General features: G+C 46.5%; 1 protein-coding gene across 8 annotated transcripts in view; it reads left to right on the forward strand.

The window, feature by feature from the left end:
• The window catches only part of FRMD4A (FERM domain containing 4A), a 638,605-nt gene that overhangs the window by 496,690 nt on the left and 124,148 nt on the right, over positions 1-17,767 (forward strand). For all 8 annotated transcript variants that reach the window (XM_049705588.1, XM_033403426.2, XM_033403427.2 and 5 more), the window contains one exon: positions 8,220-8,312. In XM_049705588.1, coding sequence (XP_049561545.1) covers positions 8,220-8,312 — 93 coding nt within the window. The remainder of the gene's footprint in view (positions 1-8,219; positions 8,313-17,767) is intronic.

Below are 17,767 nucleotides of genomic sequence, written 5' to 3' on the forward strand. Positions count from 1 at the left end.
TTTCTGTGATCAGTGATCTTTGGTGTCACTTTTGCAAAAAGATTACAACTTGCGGAAGGCTCAGATGATAGTTAGCACTTTTTAGCCGTAAAGTATATTTAATTAAGGTAGGTACCTTTGTTTTTTTAGACATAATGCTATTGCACACTTAATAGACTACAGTATAGTGTAAACATAACTTTTATGTGCACTAGGAGACCAAAAACTTAGTGTGAGTCACTTTATTGCAACATTCACTTTATCTCGGTGGTCTGGAAGCAAACCCCCAATATCTCTGAGGTGTGTCTGTAGATGATTATCTGTGAATATCTGAATTGTGGCGATACATGCAAACAATGACGTTTTGGTGGTCTTTAAAACATTCTGAGGCCAAGTAAAGAGCCTAGTATAAATTTGATCTTAAAATAATTATTAACGTTTTGCTACAGACATGACCCTCAACCTTGACTCTGCATTGAAGTCACCTAGGACACCTTATAAAATGCTGGTGTCTGGGCCCTGCCCTCAGAAATTCTGATTTAATTGGTCTGAGTGTGGCCTGAGCATTAAGATTTTTGAAAGCTCCCCAAATGATTCTCAAATGCAGCCAAGTTTGAAAACCCCTGTTCTAGAGAAAGGGTAATGTTGGTGTAAATTACCTCTGCTCCCTCCCTCCAGATGCAGGAAGAGAAGCTGAGTTCACTGGAACTTTAAATGTTTGGGACCCATCAGGACACACACCAGGAACCTGCAAAGTTATAAACCCTCCCCCACTCCAGACTCTGGAAACCTGTTTGCAAACCAGCTCAGAAGTTCAGATTTAATGTTTCCTTGAGTGCAAATAGAGTAATCAAGATTTTCATTTATCAAACACTGGTGTCCATCATTTAAGGAAAGTTATTTTTACATGTTATTTTCGAAACATTTCCACTGCTGTTTCAACCACGAAGTTGATTTTTTTTTTTCAGAACTCATGGTTCTGATTGTACAATTTAAATCCATACAGCCCTATTCTTGGTTATATGATCTAGTCTCAGTCATAATTTTTATTTCCTCTGTTTTGGTGTCTTTACAAAAAACTATATTGAGGTGTAATTGACATACTAAGCTACACATATTTAAAGTGTGCAATTCAAGGAGTTGAGACCTAGACAAACACCTGTAACACCCAAGTTTTTAATTTTTAAAATTAAAAAAAATTTTTTGACAGAGAATCCCATCATCAAAAGCAATAACTAAACAACTTTTAGACTCTTCAGCAGAAGTTGTCAAACACACCCCAAGCTGAGGTCATGATTATGTAAAATATTTAAATTTGAATCTCTTCTTGTAAATGTTAAGGATTGTTTGTCAAATGCTGTAAATGAGTATCCATGTAAAAATACTTTAAGAAGTACTTAGGAAGTTGAGGGAAAAGGTTAAGAAACTCAGTTAGCCATTATTGCACATTTTCAAAGCCACATACAGCTAGAATGTATTTTCACATACCAATTAAGAAAATGAGCAGTTCTTAACCTCTTACTTAATCACAGACCCCTGTGAAATTTCAGTTACATTCCCTCACCTCCACAAATGTTTACACACAAAATAATTAGTGCTTAAGTTTTAGAGGGTTCACGGATACTCTGAAGACAGAATCTAAGTTTAAGAACCAATTAAGGCTTTCTCCTTTTTTTAACAACATGCTGTCTCTTAATTAATTGGATAGGTACTGTTTAAGGAGTGGGATTTATCTGGATAATTAAGGTCCAAAATGCCCCCAACACGCTGGAAATACATCCGTAGACCCAATGACAGGACAATGGGGAGAGTCCTCTGTCCTCCAGTGTCCTTGGGTCCTGCATCCCAGGACTGGCATTGACTGAGACATCTGAAAAGGGTCTAGTTGATGAGCATTTCCCAGTCACAGCTGATGTACAATTTAAAAAAAAGTAGAAAAGCAATTTTCCAATTGCAGAAGAAACCTCCACAAGATGCAGCCCTGGGAATGTCATTTATTTAGAAATAGGTTTGGGATTTCCGTTCATTAAATGCTCTGTACCACGAGACTAAGGAGAAAATCAATGGCTACAACCTCGGTGCCTGGGTTGTAATAGCTGCTTCTGGGAACGCAGCATTCAGCATTCGTTACCCCCTCGGAGGCAGCCTGCGTAGACCCTCGGATGCTGCGGAAAACAACAGAAACTTCTGTTCAGTAACTGGAAAGGGGCTTTAGCAGAACTCTTCCTGTGTGCAGCTAAGAGAAATAAAAAAGAATGAGGCAACCAGAGGGGGCCTTAGAGATCCTGGCTTTCTCCTGACCTTTTCCTTTCCGAAGCGAGTGGCACGGGGGCACTCGGATCCTGGACGGGGCGAATTCTCATCGAATATGGAGACTGTTTAGTTAAGGCAGGAGCGGTGTCTATACGTGGAGGGCAGTCATGGCACCAACAGCAATATTGATCTGTGGGGCTTATCTGAGGCCAGTGTATTCACTTCTTAGCAAATGTTTATTTAGCATCCACTGTTACGCCTGGAGATACAGAAGTAGCTGGCCTTTGACTCCTTGGAGAGCTTGTATTTTTAGTTTAGGAGGTAAATATCAAGATAGAGTGTAGAAGGTACTAGAAAAGAAGATTGGGGATAGCCTTCAGAGGACATAGTGGAGCAAACAATTCCTCCATATAATAAAAAATTAAAGACATAAATTCAGATGGACAAAAGAGCCCATGATTTAGTCATCCGGGCTCTCCAGTACATTCCTTACCTTTATCTGTGTGCGTGTATCACTCTTGCAGGCTCTCTCTCTCTCACTCATACACTCAACGTATCAATACTTGAAAGCCATTATTTGAGGGATTCTAGCTAAATCAGTATCCCTGAGCTGTTCTTGCTGAGCACACGTACTTCTGATTCACAGACACCGAAGAGCAAAATCTTCTTCCTTTTGAAGAACTCCCCAACCCCTCTCTCCATCCAGTGACATCTGTAAGAATTTCATCCTCTTGCTTAAACTTTCTTTGGAAGCTCATTCCATACGAATCGGCTGTCTACAATAAAAACCTCTCAAGGCACAGAGTCTCATTCTCCCCTGGGGTCCAAAAAGTGATGGGTTCAGATAGACTTATCACACACCTCCACCCTCCAGTGACTTTCTGCAAAGAAAGCTGTCCTTAAGGCCATCTCTGTTGAAGGTGCCAATGCTTGGACCAAAAATCTATTTGTATTATATGTTAGAAGCTAAAAGCAATCTGTTAAATAAATGCATCCAATTTCTGTTGCCTGGAAGCAACTGCGTATTTATTACTGACCTAACAGTTTGACCTATTGCCACCGTAAACCAAATGGGGGGTGTTATCTCGCTCAGCTTTAAAGACAGTTATCAGTCAAGCAATAACAAAAATACCCTGAGGGTCTGCTGGGACTTTTTTTTTTTTTTTGCTTTGTTATTGGCAAATGCAGCGATGTGCATTCTCAAATGAAAAATCAGTGAGATAATGAAATCCAAGCTATCGAGGATCTCTTAGTTAAACTGTATAGAGAAAATGCTTCTTTTACTCTTTGCTTCCCATCCCATCCTAGCTTAAAGGAAAAAAAAAGAAAGAAAAGAGGTTTGAGGAAGAGACCTGATGTCAGGAATGTGAGGTGTTACATATGAAAGAAAAAAATCCCAGACGGTGAGGAATCCTTGATACCGTTGGGTGTAGGAAATGTGACTTTGAACCCAACGCAATCCGCAGAAAATATTTTAACAAGTGGAAAGGGGTGGCCTCAGAACTGGGGTTTTTAATCCATCTCTTAGCTTTTGCCTCAATATTGGGCAGTTATCACTGGTCCTTCAGTCTTTCCCTTTGTAGCACCTTCAGTGGAGAGATGTTTGTACAGGCACATAAAGTGGAAGGAGTGACTTCCTTCCACCTGAGGGTCCCGGGAGGAAGCCCACCTCCCCGCAGATATTGGAACCCTGCCTGTGTGTGCGTGTGTGTGTGTGTGTGTGTGCCATGCCATCCCACACAGAACTGGGGTTGAGGAATCCAAGTAGGGGACATGGGGGAAGGAAATTCATTTTTCTTCCAAGGCCAACTATTCGGTTTAGGGGAAGTTCTGGCCTCCTTGTTCTTTCTGACCATTTTCTTACTTTCTAGTCGTTTCATGGCCTGATCAGTGCTAAACTAATGTATGGCTGGGGACCAAGGAATTCATCCCTAGAGTGCTGTTCTTTTAAAAAGTTTAGCGTAGGGAATGAAATTACCTAGGGAGGGGGGATCCACGTGCCTATTTGTCCTCTGACAACGTGGATGAAGAAGATGGGCAGTGAGCAAACCCAGTAGAGTGGTATCCAAGTGATGTGCATGTCTGTGTCTCTTCAAGCCAAAGGTCCCCATTTTCAGGCTCTCCACCAAGCGAATTATGGCCCCCAGAAGCCAAGTCAAACCCCCAGTGGTCTGAGTGGTCAGAAATGCTGTGCCCTTGGGGTGGGGTGAGGAGTTCTCAAGCCTGGCCCATTGACTGATCTTGAGAGCACAGGTGAAGCATTCCATCTCTCGGTTCCTCCTTATTCCTTGAGTTTGGGACCAGCGGAAAACCACTGTGCACCATGCTAGTCTGTCTCTCTTGAAAGGATCCTTAAGAGGTTATCTCACCAGACCCTCTATCAAGAATTATTGCAAGGCAAAAGGTGAAAATTTAAATCTGCATGGTCATTGAATGGATTTCTCTTCCGAGTTTTTGCATATTCTGTATTTATTTGGCATCATTCATTACAGGGCCAAACTAACAGCCAAAGTTGTTTCCATCCCCCCCCCCGTGACCCTGAGGCCACACTCTGAATCACTTCTTTTTGTAACTCTCACATCCCAAGCCCACATTCTCCCTGTCCTTAATCACTTCTTTTTGTAACTCTCACATCCCAAGCCCACGTTCTCCCTGTCCTTAATCACCCCTGGCCAGTTACCAGAGAACCAGGGACAGCTCTTATGCCTCAGGGTCCGCCAGGATTGTTCAAACTAGCCAATCCTAAACTGTTCCCCCTGCCTTTTCCACAAAAACCCTAAAAAAGCCTCTGGCCTATGTCTTCCCCATATTCCTTTCTGCCTTATGACCAACACTGTGCTTCTCCTCATGGCCCTGCATGCTGTAGGTGCTTCTCATTTCCAGGAAACTGTGAGGAACATTAAACTTTCCCTTCAGTGGCATTGACCTCTCTGTGTTGCCACTCAGTCACTTTTATAAATTAAGATCAGGGCACAAATCATCTGCTTTTGGAGGTAGTCATCCGATCAACGAGCAAGTACTTTTGAGTCCGTAGTATTTGCCAAGTGCTGGGCTAAGATCTGGGGATGATTTTTTTTTTTTTTTTATGTTGAAAACTTACAACTTAGTTGGAGAGACAGGTCATGTTTTTTAAATAACTAATTGCACAAGGCAGTGCTAAATGCCTTGCAGATGACACAAACCAGAAGCTCTGGAGTTGTTTGAAAGAAACCCCAGACGTAGGCAGTCAAGGAAGACTCCACTAAAAGTAAGGCTTGAATTCAGCCTTGAACAATGGCTATCATTCAGATAAAGAGGCTGGAGACACTGTTCCAATGAGGAGAAACCGCATGATCAAAGTCCTGGGGTGAGTGTGCATATGGCGTGTTTGCAAGAGGCTGAGCACAGAGAGAGAATCCTAGGAGATCTGGGACATTTTCAGAGGCTGGAAAGGAGGGGCTATGGCTTATTACTCCCCGATAATGAGGTCTGTTTGTCTTACCTTCCAATCAATCAAAAATGCACATGCTGTTACCTTATAGGATAGATCTCTCTGTGTTTTCCAGATATAAAAAGTCTGTTGAGGAAAAGTGTGTACACAGAATAAGTCCCGTAGACTTGGGGAAGTGCCACAGCAGAGGTGTGCCTGGGATGGGTGCCGTGTGAGTCCAGAGGAGGACCCACAGCCCAGGCTGGTGTGGTGTGTGGTGTGAGGTAGGGGTGTCGGGGAAGGTTTTCTGGAGGAGACATAGGAGAGCTGGGTCTTGAAGGATGGGCCAGACTTCGCTGTGCAGTGAAGGAGAGGAAAGGCATTCTAGACAGAGGGTACAGCATGAGCTAAGGTGCAGAGGTTTGAAACAACATGATCCCCGAGGGGCACTGTCAGCATTCAGGACGAGAATTTATCCCGCCTTTCTGGAAGATGTTGGCCCAGTCGTTTTGCTTAGAAGACTTCTTTTTTCATTCTTTTCTTACCCTTACTGTACTCAGAGAAGAGTCACCAAGCATGAAACATAAAGTTAATAGGAAAACATTTTTGTCTAGGTGAAAATTCTTGGAGGAGAAAGAGGCCAGGTTCCTCAGGCGGACACTCTTCCAAAGCAGCTCTCATCCTCAACCCTGGAGCCACAGGTGTAGGCTTCATTGAAGAGGGGATTTGCTTTTTTGTGCAAAAGGTGCAGTTTGAATGACATCTCAGAATGGAGATGGAAGCCTCTAGAATGTTCTCTAGCTTTCATTTTTGGAGGCTTCGAGGAGCAAACGTTTTAATACAGTGGTGCCACAGCTTTTGTTTAGAAAGTGCCAGCCTTTCACACAGGTTTATATGTTATAAACATCAGTGTCGCTCAGCATCAGGCCCTGAGGAAGCGTTGTGCGGTTGTGTCTGTTCAGCATGAGCTCATTACTAAGGCAAGGCGGTTATAGGACTCTGAGACCTCCAGGATGATGGACCGAGATTGGGGAAGGAGAGGAGAGGAGAAGGACAAGGGTAGATTCCTCTGCTCGTACTTGTTCTGTGGTCCTGCCTTGCCCTTCAAAGACCAACCTCCTCAACTTGACTCCAAGGCCTTGGTCACCACTCTCCAGCCTCATCCCTTTCTACTCTCATGACACCAAGGTTTCTTCCCACCCCAGGGCGTTTGCACATGCTGGCCTCTCTACTTGGAAAGTGGTTTCCCCTTCCTCTTTGCTTTCCTCTTGTCATTCTTCAAATCTCAATCAAACACCAAGCAGTACTTCTCAGGTCTCAGGACTAGATCAGGTTCTTACAGGTTCTCATAACTCATCATCCTAATACTATTAGTAATTACATAATTGTGGAAATAGTTGCTGAGTGTCTGTCTCCTAACAAGAATATAAGCATCAGGGGAATAGGGACTGTGTTGATTTCACTTACTGCTACATCTCCAGACCCTTATTTGAAGAAGGTGGTCAATTAATGTTTATGGAAGGAGGCAGGGAGAGAGGGAGGGGAGAAATAAATGCAGAAGTGACCCCGTTTATACGTCATCAGATATTTCCGTGGTTCACTTTTAAACAGCTTTAATGAGGTAAAGTTGACATGCAATAAACTACACAAAGTGTACAATTTCATAAGTATTGACATACGTCTACACCCATGAAACCATCACCGCCATCAAGATAATGAACATCTCCATCACAACTAAAAGTTTCCTCGTCCTCCCTGTGTTTCCCCCCCATCACCCACCCCCAGGCAGCCACCTGTCTGCTTTCTGTCACTGCAGATGAGTTTGTACTTTCTAAAGTTTTCTATAAACGGATTCATACAGTCTGTACTCTCTATTGTGGGGCTTCTTTCACTCAGCATAATTATTTTGAGATTCATCTTTGTTGCTGTGTGTATTAATAGCTGATTGTTTTTATGACTGGGTAGTATTCCATTCTATAACTATATCATAATTGGTCCATTCCCCCGTTGGTAAAAATTGGGGTTGTTTCACGTTTGGAGCTATTACAAATAAAGTGAACATCTGTGTGTAAAAGTCTTTGCGTGGACACCTTTCATTTCTCTTGGGTAAATACCTAGGAGTGGAGTGGCTGGGTGGTATGGTCGGTGTACATTTCATTTTTTAAGAAACTGTCTCTGATTCACTTTGCACCCCATCTGCTTCCAGCAAGATGTTGTGAAGATTGCTAACATGTTTCTATAGTGTGTTTGGAGGCCTTCAGGAGAAAAGGCAGTCAGGAGTGTGGTGGTTAGGGAATTCGGGAGAAGAAAGAGAGTATGATTGCCTTTTCACTTTAGTGCCATTGTGGAAATGGACTGGGGGTCTCAAACCCCCGACTTTGACTATCATGCAGTACCTCCCACTGACGCAGTATTCCCCCGATAATTCCCTTGGGTTCTGCAAATACTGAGCACTTAAGAGTGAGGCAGAGGGCCACGTTTATCTGTGGTCACGCATGTTTTGCAGCACATATACCTTTGTCCCAAGAAACTCCGGCAAAACCCAAAGCCCTAACCCACTGGTCTCTCTTTTCCTCAGGGGACACTTAAACTGGCTTCAACTAGATCGAAGAGTCTTGGAACACGACTTCCCCAAAAAGTCGGGACCAGTGGTTTTATACTTTTGTGTCAGGTATGTACATTGGGTATCCATCCTTTCGTTTTTTTTTTTTCCCCCCTCCTTTGTCAGAAAAGTCTGGGAGGGTAGAGCGATCAAAGAAAAGGGAAGTCAAGTTTGTCTTGGTTCATTGCCAGGAATAGAGGTTGTGGTATAGCTTCATTCCCAGCAGATGTAAACACAGGGCGTGAGTGTGTAAGGCATGTCGGCGTGTGTGCGTGGACACATGTGTTTGTGCTCTGACAATAGGATGCTTGTGTGGAATGAAAATAAAACCCTTTTTTTTTTTTGCTTTTTTGCGGGGGAAGGAGGGCATATATCTCAAAGGAAACTAAGTCTCTGAGAATAACACAAATCCGTGGTTTCTTTTGGTGGCCTTCGAAGCTACGTAGCAAAAGTCTGCGTGTTCTTTCCTTCCGTCACAAGTGCTGCTTGGTCTCTTGAAACTTGCCTGTTTTATCCCAGGTAGGAATAGTTGAAACCCAGCAGCAAATCACAGATTAACGCGTTTCCCACTAAGGGAGGCTATGGTGTAATAATATATCAGAAACAATAGTCATCTTCTGTTCGTTAACGTACTGTAAGAAGTTTTATTTCGTGACTGTATGATTCTTATAGTTAATATTTGCAATAGTCTTATGAAGTCAACCAGGCTGACCACTTGGGTTTGCAAAAGGTTGTGTGAAGCCAGAGGGGGATCATGTCATGGGTTCAAGGGCAAAGTACAAATCATGCGTAGCAAAGCCAGAATCTGAGCCCCCAGGTCTAGCGGCTCCCTGAGCGCCCAGTCTGTGGAGCCACCAGGCTGTTTCTGTCTACACAGCTGCAGACATACTTGGGTTCAAATGTCTCAGCCTTCCACTGGACACTAACCCTTCCACTCAATGCATAGACCCAGCACTTTTTAAACATGTGAACAGAAATTCAAGAGCAGGACACCAATGCTTCACAATTCAGTTCCTCCTGAAAAGGACAGCCAAGAATACAGTTTGAAGCGTAGCCGTCCTGATACGGCGAAAGGCAAAAATCAGAGGTAAAGGGTCCCTTTCACAGGCGGGAGTATGTGTCATTATCTCAGCTGGCTGAGTACATTTAAACTTGCATTTAATCCCTTTTTGATTTAACAGCTGCAAACATATCAGAGCTAATCGTCGCCATTTCCATCCCTGATGGGCACGATTTCAGTGTCATCTTCTCTTTAATGGCGACTACGTTTTCTCAGATAAATGGAAAAGTCATCCTATACAGCAAAGAGGAACAGTGGCACCGGGAGGGGTGGCGGCATCAGGGGAGACTCGGTTGCATTTAAGCAGGTCATTAACCCGCAGTGGGAGATGGGTGCCTACACTTGCCATGGATCAGGCCCCCCTCCTCCGTGATGCTTTTTGCGAACGTTAGCCAAGAAGAGAAAACACTGGGCTGGTTGCATATTAGCTGTTTTTCTTCAAGTGTCTGTTATGAGTTGAGTTATGTGTGGGTTTGGGGAACGAGCCTTGGAGAAAAGCTTGGAACGCTGTGAGATTGCTGGGTTGAAGTGTTTGTGGCCGAGGTTCTGCGTGCAGATGGGTCCACATCACTGCAAGCCAATGTCTCTCCGTGGAACCAGATACACAGAGAACTGCCAAGGTAGAACCAGCCTAACAGTAGAACTGGGGACGGGGTGACTGAAGACCCAGGGACATGCATTTTCCTAGTTAGCCAAAGCAAGCACCTCCCCAAATGCTCATTAGGAAAAACTCTCCGAATTCACATTTAGGGATGGACATCTCACAGAAATACAAGGCAGAGCTTTCTCTAGCTCATCCTGCAAGCGGATCTTTCTGGAGAGCCCCAGGTTTCTATTCCCATTGACCTCTTGGCCACCTGCGTACATCAAACTCAACAGGTCCAAAGCCAAATTCATCATCTTCCCAGCCACCCCCCACCTCCCCAAACGTGTGGTACCGTCGAATCTGACGTCATTATCCATTCAGTTATATAGGCTTAAATCCTAAAATCTGTCCCCCTTTCCTGTCCCTCAAATTCTTACGGGCATTAATTCTCTGCTGCTACTTATGAAATCTCTCTCTGCCCTGCCCCCTCCTCTTCATTACATGAACTCAGGCCCTCATCTTCTGTCACCTGAATTTTTATGACCGCCTCCCGGCGTGGGTGTCTCCCTGGCACTGGCCACGGAAGATCCCGGTTCCCGGAACCCCTGCTCTCCCGAGTCCCCACTTTGCAGCCGGCTGAACAGCATGGTATCAAAATACGGATAATTTGTCTTCTCCCAGAGAGGAAGCAGGTTCTCCCACAGGGGTGAATTCCGCACTTGTACCTTGGTTTTCAACCTGGGAAGAATTCCCAATTTATAATTCGGTGCCTTTCTCAGGATGCCTATAGGCTATTTTCTACAGCGGAGTGGTAGGAGATTATCTTCATAAAAGACCCAGACCCTGGAATATGCTGGAGTCTCCAAAAGAGCTTCTGACCAGCTGGGCTCTTTCCCTGTGCGTACACGCTGACCTTTCTAAACAAGAACCCAGCTGTCCATCACCCATGCATCCCTGAAGCCCCTCTCCAGCCCCTCATTGCCTTTCTTCTTACCTTTAAACATCTATATGTTACATCTATATAACACGTGTACAGTTATATAGGAGAATAAAAGCAAAGTGGAACCACCTGATAAAAGAGACCATGGAAAAGGTCAGCAGCCTTAAGCCAAGGTTTAAGAATCCATGGAGTGGACGGCTTAACCCTGTGTCACCGGGGATCTGCGTTTGGGCTACCACCCAGCATAGCTTGTTAATTGGCATTTATATATTCTTTCACTGCGATGCATATTCAAAACATCTGTGAGAATGAGGGCAGAATTATGGCTTCCATTCAACCAATTAGGAAAAATAAGACCCAAATATATTAAATAACGTGAATTGGAACTCACAGAATTTTGCTTCATTCTCTAAGCCAGGAAATGAGCATTTCCTCCTGGGAGGGTGTGAAGCTGGCTGCAGGACAGTCTCAGAATGACAGGATGGAGGGCTAAGAACCTGCCTTCGCTGACCCGTTATTTACCCTCGAAGGGACTTGGTCCCTGCAATTCTCATCAGTCAGATGACCAGGCATGGTCACAGTGGCCTCAGGGTCTTAATAATTACCGAAAAAGGAAAAAGGTCAGAGAAGAGGGGGAACTGTCCATTATTACGGATGAATTATCTTCACAACAATCCGTGAAACAGGTATTATTTTTCCTAATCAAGATAAGGAGATGGGAGCCCAAGATGTTTAGGTAGATTCTGCCCCCAGGTGTGGCTGGTAAGTTATTGTATCTGTTCAGCCAGATCTGACCCCAATGGTGGGGCCCTACCCCTTATACCATGCAGCCTCCATTTCACAAGTGAAAAGTGACATCAAGATTGCTAACCAGGGCTTCCCTGGAGGCGCAGTGGTTGAGAGTCCACCTGCCTATGAGGGGACATGGGTTCGTGCCCCGGTCCGGGAAGATCCCACATGCCGCAGAGCGTCTGGGCCCGTGAGCCATGGCCGCTGAGCCTGCGCGTCCGGAGCCTGTGCTTCGCAACGGGAGAGGCCACAACGGTGAGAGGCCCGCGTACCGCAAAAAAAAAACACAAAAATTGGTAACCAGAGAGCCTGCCGTTGCTGCCTGTGCAGTAGGGCCAGAGGACCCGAGTTGAGATCGCTGCCCTTGGCCCATCTTGGCTCCACGCTTGGCCACATCTGCAGCAGCAGCGTCCATCTGCAAAGGACAGATGCCCCCATCTCTGGGCAAGAGGTGTTGTGGAGAGCAGCCCTCCCAGGCCTGACCTTGCTCCTCTGGAGCTACCCAACTCAGCACCATGACAGAGCGCCCCCTGCGGGGGACAAAGCAACCTGTAGTCCCAAAGCTTGGCGACCCTATTGGAAAGCACCTTGGTGGAGGAAGGGGCATCCTCAGTGGCAAAGCAGGCTTTCCAGAAGCTGAGATGCGTGCTGTTAGTCCCACCTGAGAAAGACTTGCCATCTCCTGACAAGGGGGACGTCCAGTGGGAAAGCGTTCTGCCCTGCCCTGTGCTCTCTCCTCTTCTACAAAGTACACGCCTCGGTCCCACCAGCCCCTTTTTGTCACCCTGAGCTGCGTCACTGCTGCCTTAAGAGCCAAAAGCCACTCTCATTTCAACTGTGAGGTGTCAACAGCTTTCTCACTTGCGAACGCCATGCTACGTACTCACCATTATCGATGGATTCGGTTGTTGATTCATGGACATTCATCGGCACTTGCTACGTTGTAGGTACCATTTGAAGAGGTAGGAAGATAAAAGTGAACAGGTGAACATGCACCATCCCCAGCTTCCAGGGTCTCTGTCTCTTACACACACACACACACACACACACACACACACACACACAAACACACACACACACACACCCCTCCCTCATCCGATCTTCCGAGGCTGGTGGGTCCACCTGCCCTCCAGTTCCAGCCCCTCCCACCACCTCAGGGAGCTCACTCCCTCTAGTTTTCCCTCTCTTTTCCTCTATCTTAAGCTGCTTCTCCACTGACCCCTCCCCTCCACGCCCCTCCATGATGCTCCCACCCTCAGAAAAGAAACTACCCTCCCTGACTTGTCTCCTCCTACAGCTACCACCCCTGTTCCCCCTTCTGTTCACAGCAAAGGTTCAGAAGGATGGACTTGCTGCCCCCTTTCCCATGTCCCATTGATCCCTCAGTCTCTGGGGGTCCAGCTTCTGGTCCCATCACCCCCATGGTCACTGGAGGTCTCTGGGCACCAAATTCCACAGGCGCTTCTCTGCCCTCCCCTGTCTGAATCAAATAATGTCATCATCTTTCTGCCCCCAGCTCGCTCTTCTTTCCCTGACACCTCCTTATCTCTGCGATGGACACCACCACCCATGCAGCCCCTCAAGCCAGGAACTTGAAAGTCGCCTTTGACGTCATCTGCTGTCTCCCACCTGCTCCCTTCTCTGGCCTCTTATTCATGAATTCCTCTTGTTTTCATGTCTTTAAGAGCTCCATCCCTTACTGTCCATACACACCCTCCCTGGCTATAATTAGGACCTTCATAAGCCTCTCCTGGTCCTGAAAATCTCCTTGTTCATCTCTGCTTCTGGTCTTGGCCCCTTCCATTCTATCCTATGTGTTGCACTGAGCACCTTTCTAGAATTCTTATCTGATCCCCCACTCATGGTGTTCCTGGCTTTCCATTAGCATGCTAAGGCCGCCCTCCTCATGTCCCTTGTGACCTGACTTGTGCATGACCACCCAGCCTCGTCTCTCCCCCATTCCTGCCCCCTCACACACATCCATTACAAGCAGCCCAGCGATCAGTGTGTGACCAAGATCGAAGTCAACGACGAGACCCTTGTTTAATGCTGAGAGGCAAGCTCCCGACACTGAGAACAGCGACCCTCTGGTAGTGTCCACCAGGCAAGCTTAAGAAATAGGTCGAGAAAACATAGAAGGAAAATATGCCCACCCACCCAAGGGAGCCCCTCTGTCCTTTTTTTTTTTGTAGATACAAGTGTATGCTCAGGATGATTCCTCCACGTCTGGGCTGTTCCTTTCGTTGTGTATTCTCCATCCATGTCCTCGGAGCTCTGGTCATCGACACTGTTTGTAGGAAAATAAATAGAGATTAGATGTGTCTCCTCAAACTTAGAGTTTCACAAACAATAAACAAAAGTGAGCTACAGAAAAGAAAAAAAAAGAGAGAGGAGATGCCCAGAAGCTTTAATCCGGGAGAGGGGATTTTGCAGTTGAGTTCGTGACCCGACTGTTGGTGTCTTTGCTCGCTCATTAAGACAGCCAGCGCTGTTTCCTGTCACTCACGGTAACAGGGATGGCATGGATCTAAAACGAGGTGCCTGCTAACCAGAACTTGCTAGATCTCAACTGGGTGTCCCAGTTAGGATTTTCAGCGCTGTTGAAATTCTCAACATCAGAGAGATTTGGCCGCAGAAACTCACAGCAGTGTTAATTATCCTTCTCATTACGATCGCTCCTTTTTGCTACCAAAAGCAGACCTTCCAAATGTGACATTTGTGTTCATTACAAAATGAAATCACTGGGCCATTTAATTAACACTTGATGTAAATAGTCAGTGATTCCCAAGTGCCAAGGGGTGGATGTGAGAGGGCGGAGGAGAGAGGGGGCCCAGGGGGGGAAACCTAGCTGACGTCATCTTGCTGGATGGTGTTCAATCTCCGCCCCCTGAGACTTCTACACATTAAAGGGGACCAGACTCCCCAAGGCTTCAGAGCCTTCATATTTAACATGCTCAAACATGTACGAGCATAGCACATATTCATGCCCACTTAGACCTTCTGATAATATATCCTCAGGTTAGCATCACCTGGGTCAGGTTGGGTGTGGCATCAGTCACGGTACTGAGCCAGGTTTGCCCTTGGCCTAGAGCACCGTTTCCTTTGACTCAAAAAGAAGCCCTAAGGGACTTCCCTGGTGGTCCAGTGGTTAAGATTCCGTGCTCCCAATGCAGGGGACCCAGGTTCGATCCCTGGTCAGGGAACTAGATCCCACATGCCACAACTAAGAGCCCACATGCTGCAACTCAGAGAACCCGCATGCCACAACTAAAGATCCCACGTGCCACAACTAAAGATCCCACATGCCTCAACTAAAGGTCCTTCATGCCACAACTAAGACCCAGCACAGCCAAATAAATAAATATTAAAAAAAAGAAGAAGAAGCCCTAAGATTCAGTTCTACTGGGAATTCCCTGGCAGTCCAGTGGTTAGGGTTTCACGCTTTCACTGCTCAGGGCCCGGGTTCAATCCCTGTTCAGGTAACTAAGATCCCACAAGCTGTGCGGTGTGGCCAATAAAAAAAAGATTCAGTTCTACTAAATATGCTGAAGAGCCTGTTTTAAATTGGAGGTTTTATTTGTGTTCAGGCACTTGGGGCCAACAGGTCAGGAGATGACTGCCATTGAAAAGAGAGATTGCTACTCGGTTCCCAAGAGGAGGGGGTACCCCATGCCAGGCAGGGCCACATGGGGAAGCACCAGGCTTGGCCAGGAGGCAGAGGGAGCTGGGGACCTGTGGGCACCAGCGTTTATTGTGATTTCTGCAGGAAAGAATGGGTGAGGCAGGGTAAGCAGGTTTAGGATTGGCTAGCTTGAATAATTTCAGCAGGCTTTGGGGCACGTTATAACTGTCCCAGGTTATCCAGTTGCTGGCCCTGGGATGATTAAGGCAGGTGCATAGCAGCCTGGAATGTGAAATCCCCATAGGGGAGGCGAGGAAGTGTATGTAGGCGCTGGATTGGCTGGTCTGCCTGCAAAAGGTATGCTCACGGGTGAACCCTTTACCATCTTTAGGAATTGGCTAAGCCTGGGAGGGGCTGTCCCTCCAGGGTCAGCAAGGCCCCAGACGTCAAAGCATCCAAAACGCATAGTTAATACAGAATCAGACTTGGAATTGTCCACACAGACCCTCTGAAGCTACGAGACGTCATTCATTTCCTTAGGTTTACCCAGAGACCTGGAATTTTCTTTGTGAACCCTGTCTTTGAGGAAGCCCTCTGCGCTGGTAGGTAAGCAAATGCAACATCGCCACCTACTGCCCAAAAGGAGGACCTTTGACCAGGCTCTCAGGAAAATCCAAAGGAACAGAACTGGCGTCAAGACTTTGAACACACACCGTCAACCTTCCCCGTTTCCCTAAGTGTGTTCTCCGGTAGAGCGCGCTGGGCCTCGGTGTGGGATTGAGATGGCTGAGGTCTGTTTTTCTCTGGGCACTTTTGACTCACTAGCTTCCTAGCGCAGAAGGAAAGTTCAGGATGAATTAAATATACAGGGTTGGGCTTCCCTGGTGGCGCAGCGGTTGAGAGTCCGCCTGCCAATGGAGGGGACGCGGGTTCGAGCCCCGGTCCGGGAAGATCCCACATGCCGCGGAGCGGCTGGGCCCGTGAGCCATGGCCGCAGAGCCTGCGCGTCCGGAGCCTGTGCTCCGCAGCGGGAGAGGCTGCAACAGTGAGAGGCCTGCGTACTGCCAAAAAAAAAAAAATATATATATATATATATATCTCCGGGGTTACAGAACAATAATATGACAGGCCTGGAACTCACAGGGTTTCCCAGGCTGTTTCTTGGTGCTAAAGGTTAACAGGAAACTGCTTTCCAGTTTCTTTCAAAAGGAGGTGATTTTTTTTCCCGTCCATCTCAGAATATGCTTGTTATTTCCTCCACCTTCCTGTCTCTTGTGCAGCCAGGGAACAAATACTATCTCAAAAGGCATAGAATTTGCCATCTCATTTCAGTTTTCCATTATTAGAGAGTTGGAAAGGGAAGTGTTACTTTTTTTTCTTCATATGCTGTTGAGGAGAAAATGGGGGGCCGGGGGGCAGAATGTCTTCGCTCCTTAATTCTCAAGAATTAAAGCAAATGGGATCAAGATGTACGGCACTGTTTTGAAAAAATGAAGTTATTTCAGACCCAACAGCTTTCGACTCAGAATTATTATTCCGGAGCCAAGGTCGCTGACTGGCAGACTCTAGAAGCCTCTGCTGTTCTTCTGGCTCTAGGACTGAAAGTCATCAGCAGCCCTGCGTGGGCAGCTTTCCATGTCCACGGTGAAAGAAGGGGCAGAGGGACAGGGGCTGGGTGTGGAGTATAAGACCCCCAATCATAAACGGGCTGGGAAATCATTTATTATTTTTTCTCCCTCCTGCACTGTCTTCATCGCCCATTTCACTGTCCACTAAGAACTCCCACCAACGGTGTGTGGAGCGGAGAACAGTTGAAAGCATCTTTCATTCGTAGAACCTTAAGCGTTGGTGCCAGGCTCTGGATTAGTGCTGGGCATGCAAAAATGAATGAGATTTGGTCCCAGGCCTCAAGGAGTTAGCAGCCTACTAAGAAGGCATCTCAGGGAACAGAAAATCACGGCACCATGGGGCCACACAGTAAGCAGAGGTCGTCACCGGAGCCCAGGAGAGGAGGTCTGCTGTGGGGACCGTCCGCAGAGTCAGCGAAAACTTGTGGTGACGCTGAGTGAGTCTGAAGGGAGCAGGGGTGAGCTGGGGTGTGCAGGAGGATGGCTCCGGAAGTGAGAGGAATAGCTCGGACACAGGCACAGGAGCAAGATTGATCTGTAATAGGCCACGCCTGCAGGTCGCCCAGCTGAGCTGGCTTTGCTCTGACCCACCTGGAGCCCTGTCCTGAGCCTCTGTCACCCTCTCCCCCTCCCCTCCTCTGCTTCCTTTCCCTTCCCTTGCATCTGTCTGCCTTCCTTCCCTTCTTCTGGTTTTGCTATTCTGACTACCCCTTGCCAGAAAGTTTACAACGGATGTAGGCTTTTTAATTACATCAAATGTAACTTACAGTCGGTTCTCCATATCCACGGATCAGATGTGAAACCCACGGATATGTACCGACTGTACTGCACCATTTTATTTACTTTTTAAAATTTCGTTTGTTTGTTTTAGTTTATTTATTTATTTTTGGCTGCGTTGG

Source organism: Orcinus orca, chromosome 2, assembly GCF_937001465.1.
Source record: "Orcinus orca chromosome 2, mOrcOrc1.1, whole genome shotgun sequence".
In the NCBI taxonomy this organism is placed as follows: Eukaryota; Metazoa; Chordata; class Mammalia; order Artiodactyla; family Delphinidae; genus Orcinus; species Orcinus orca.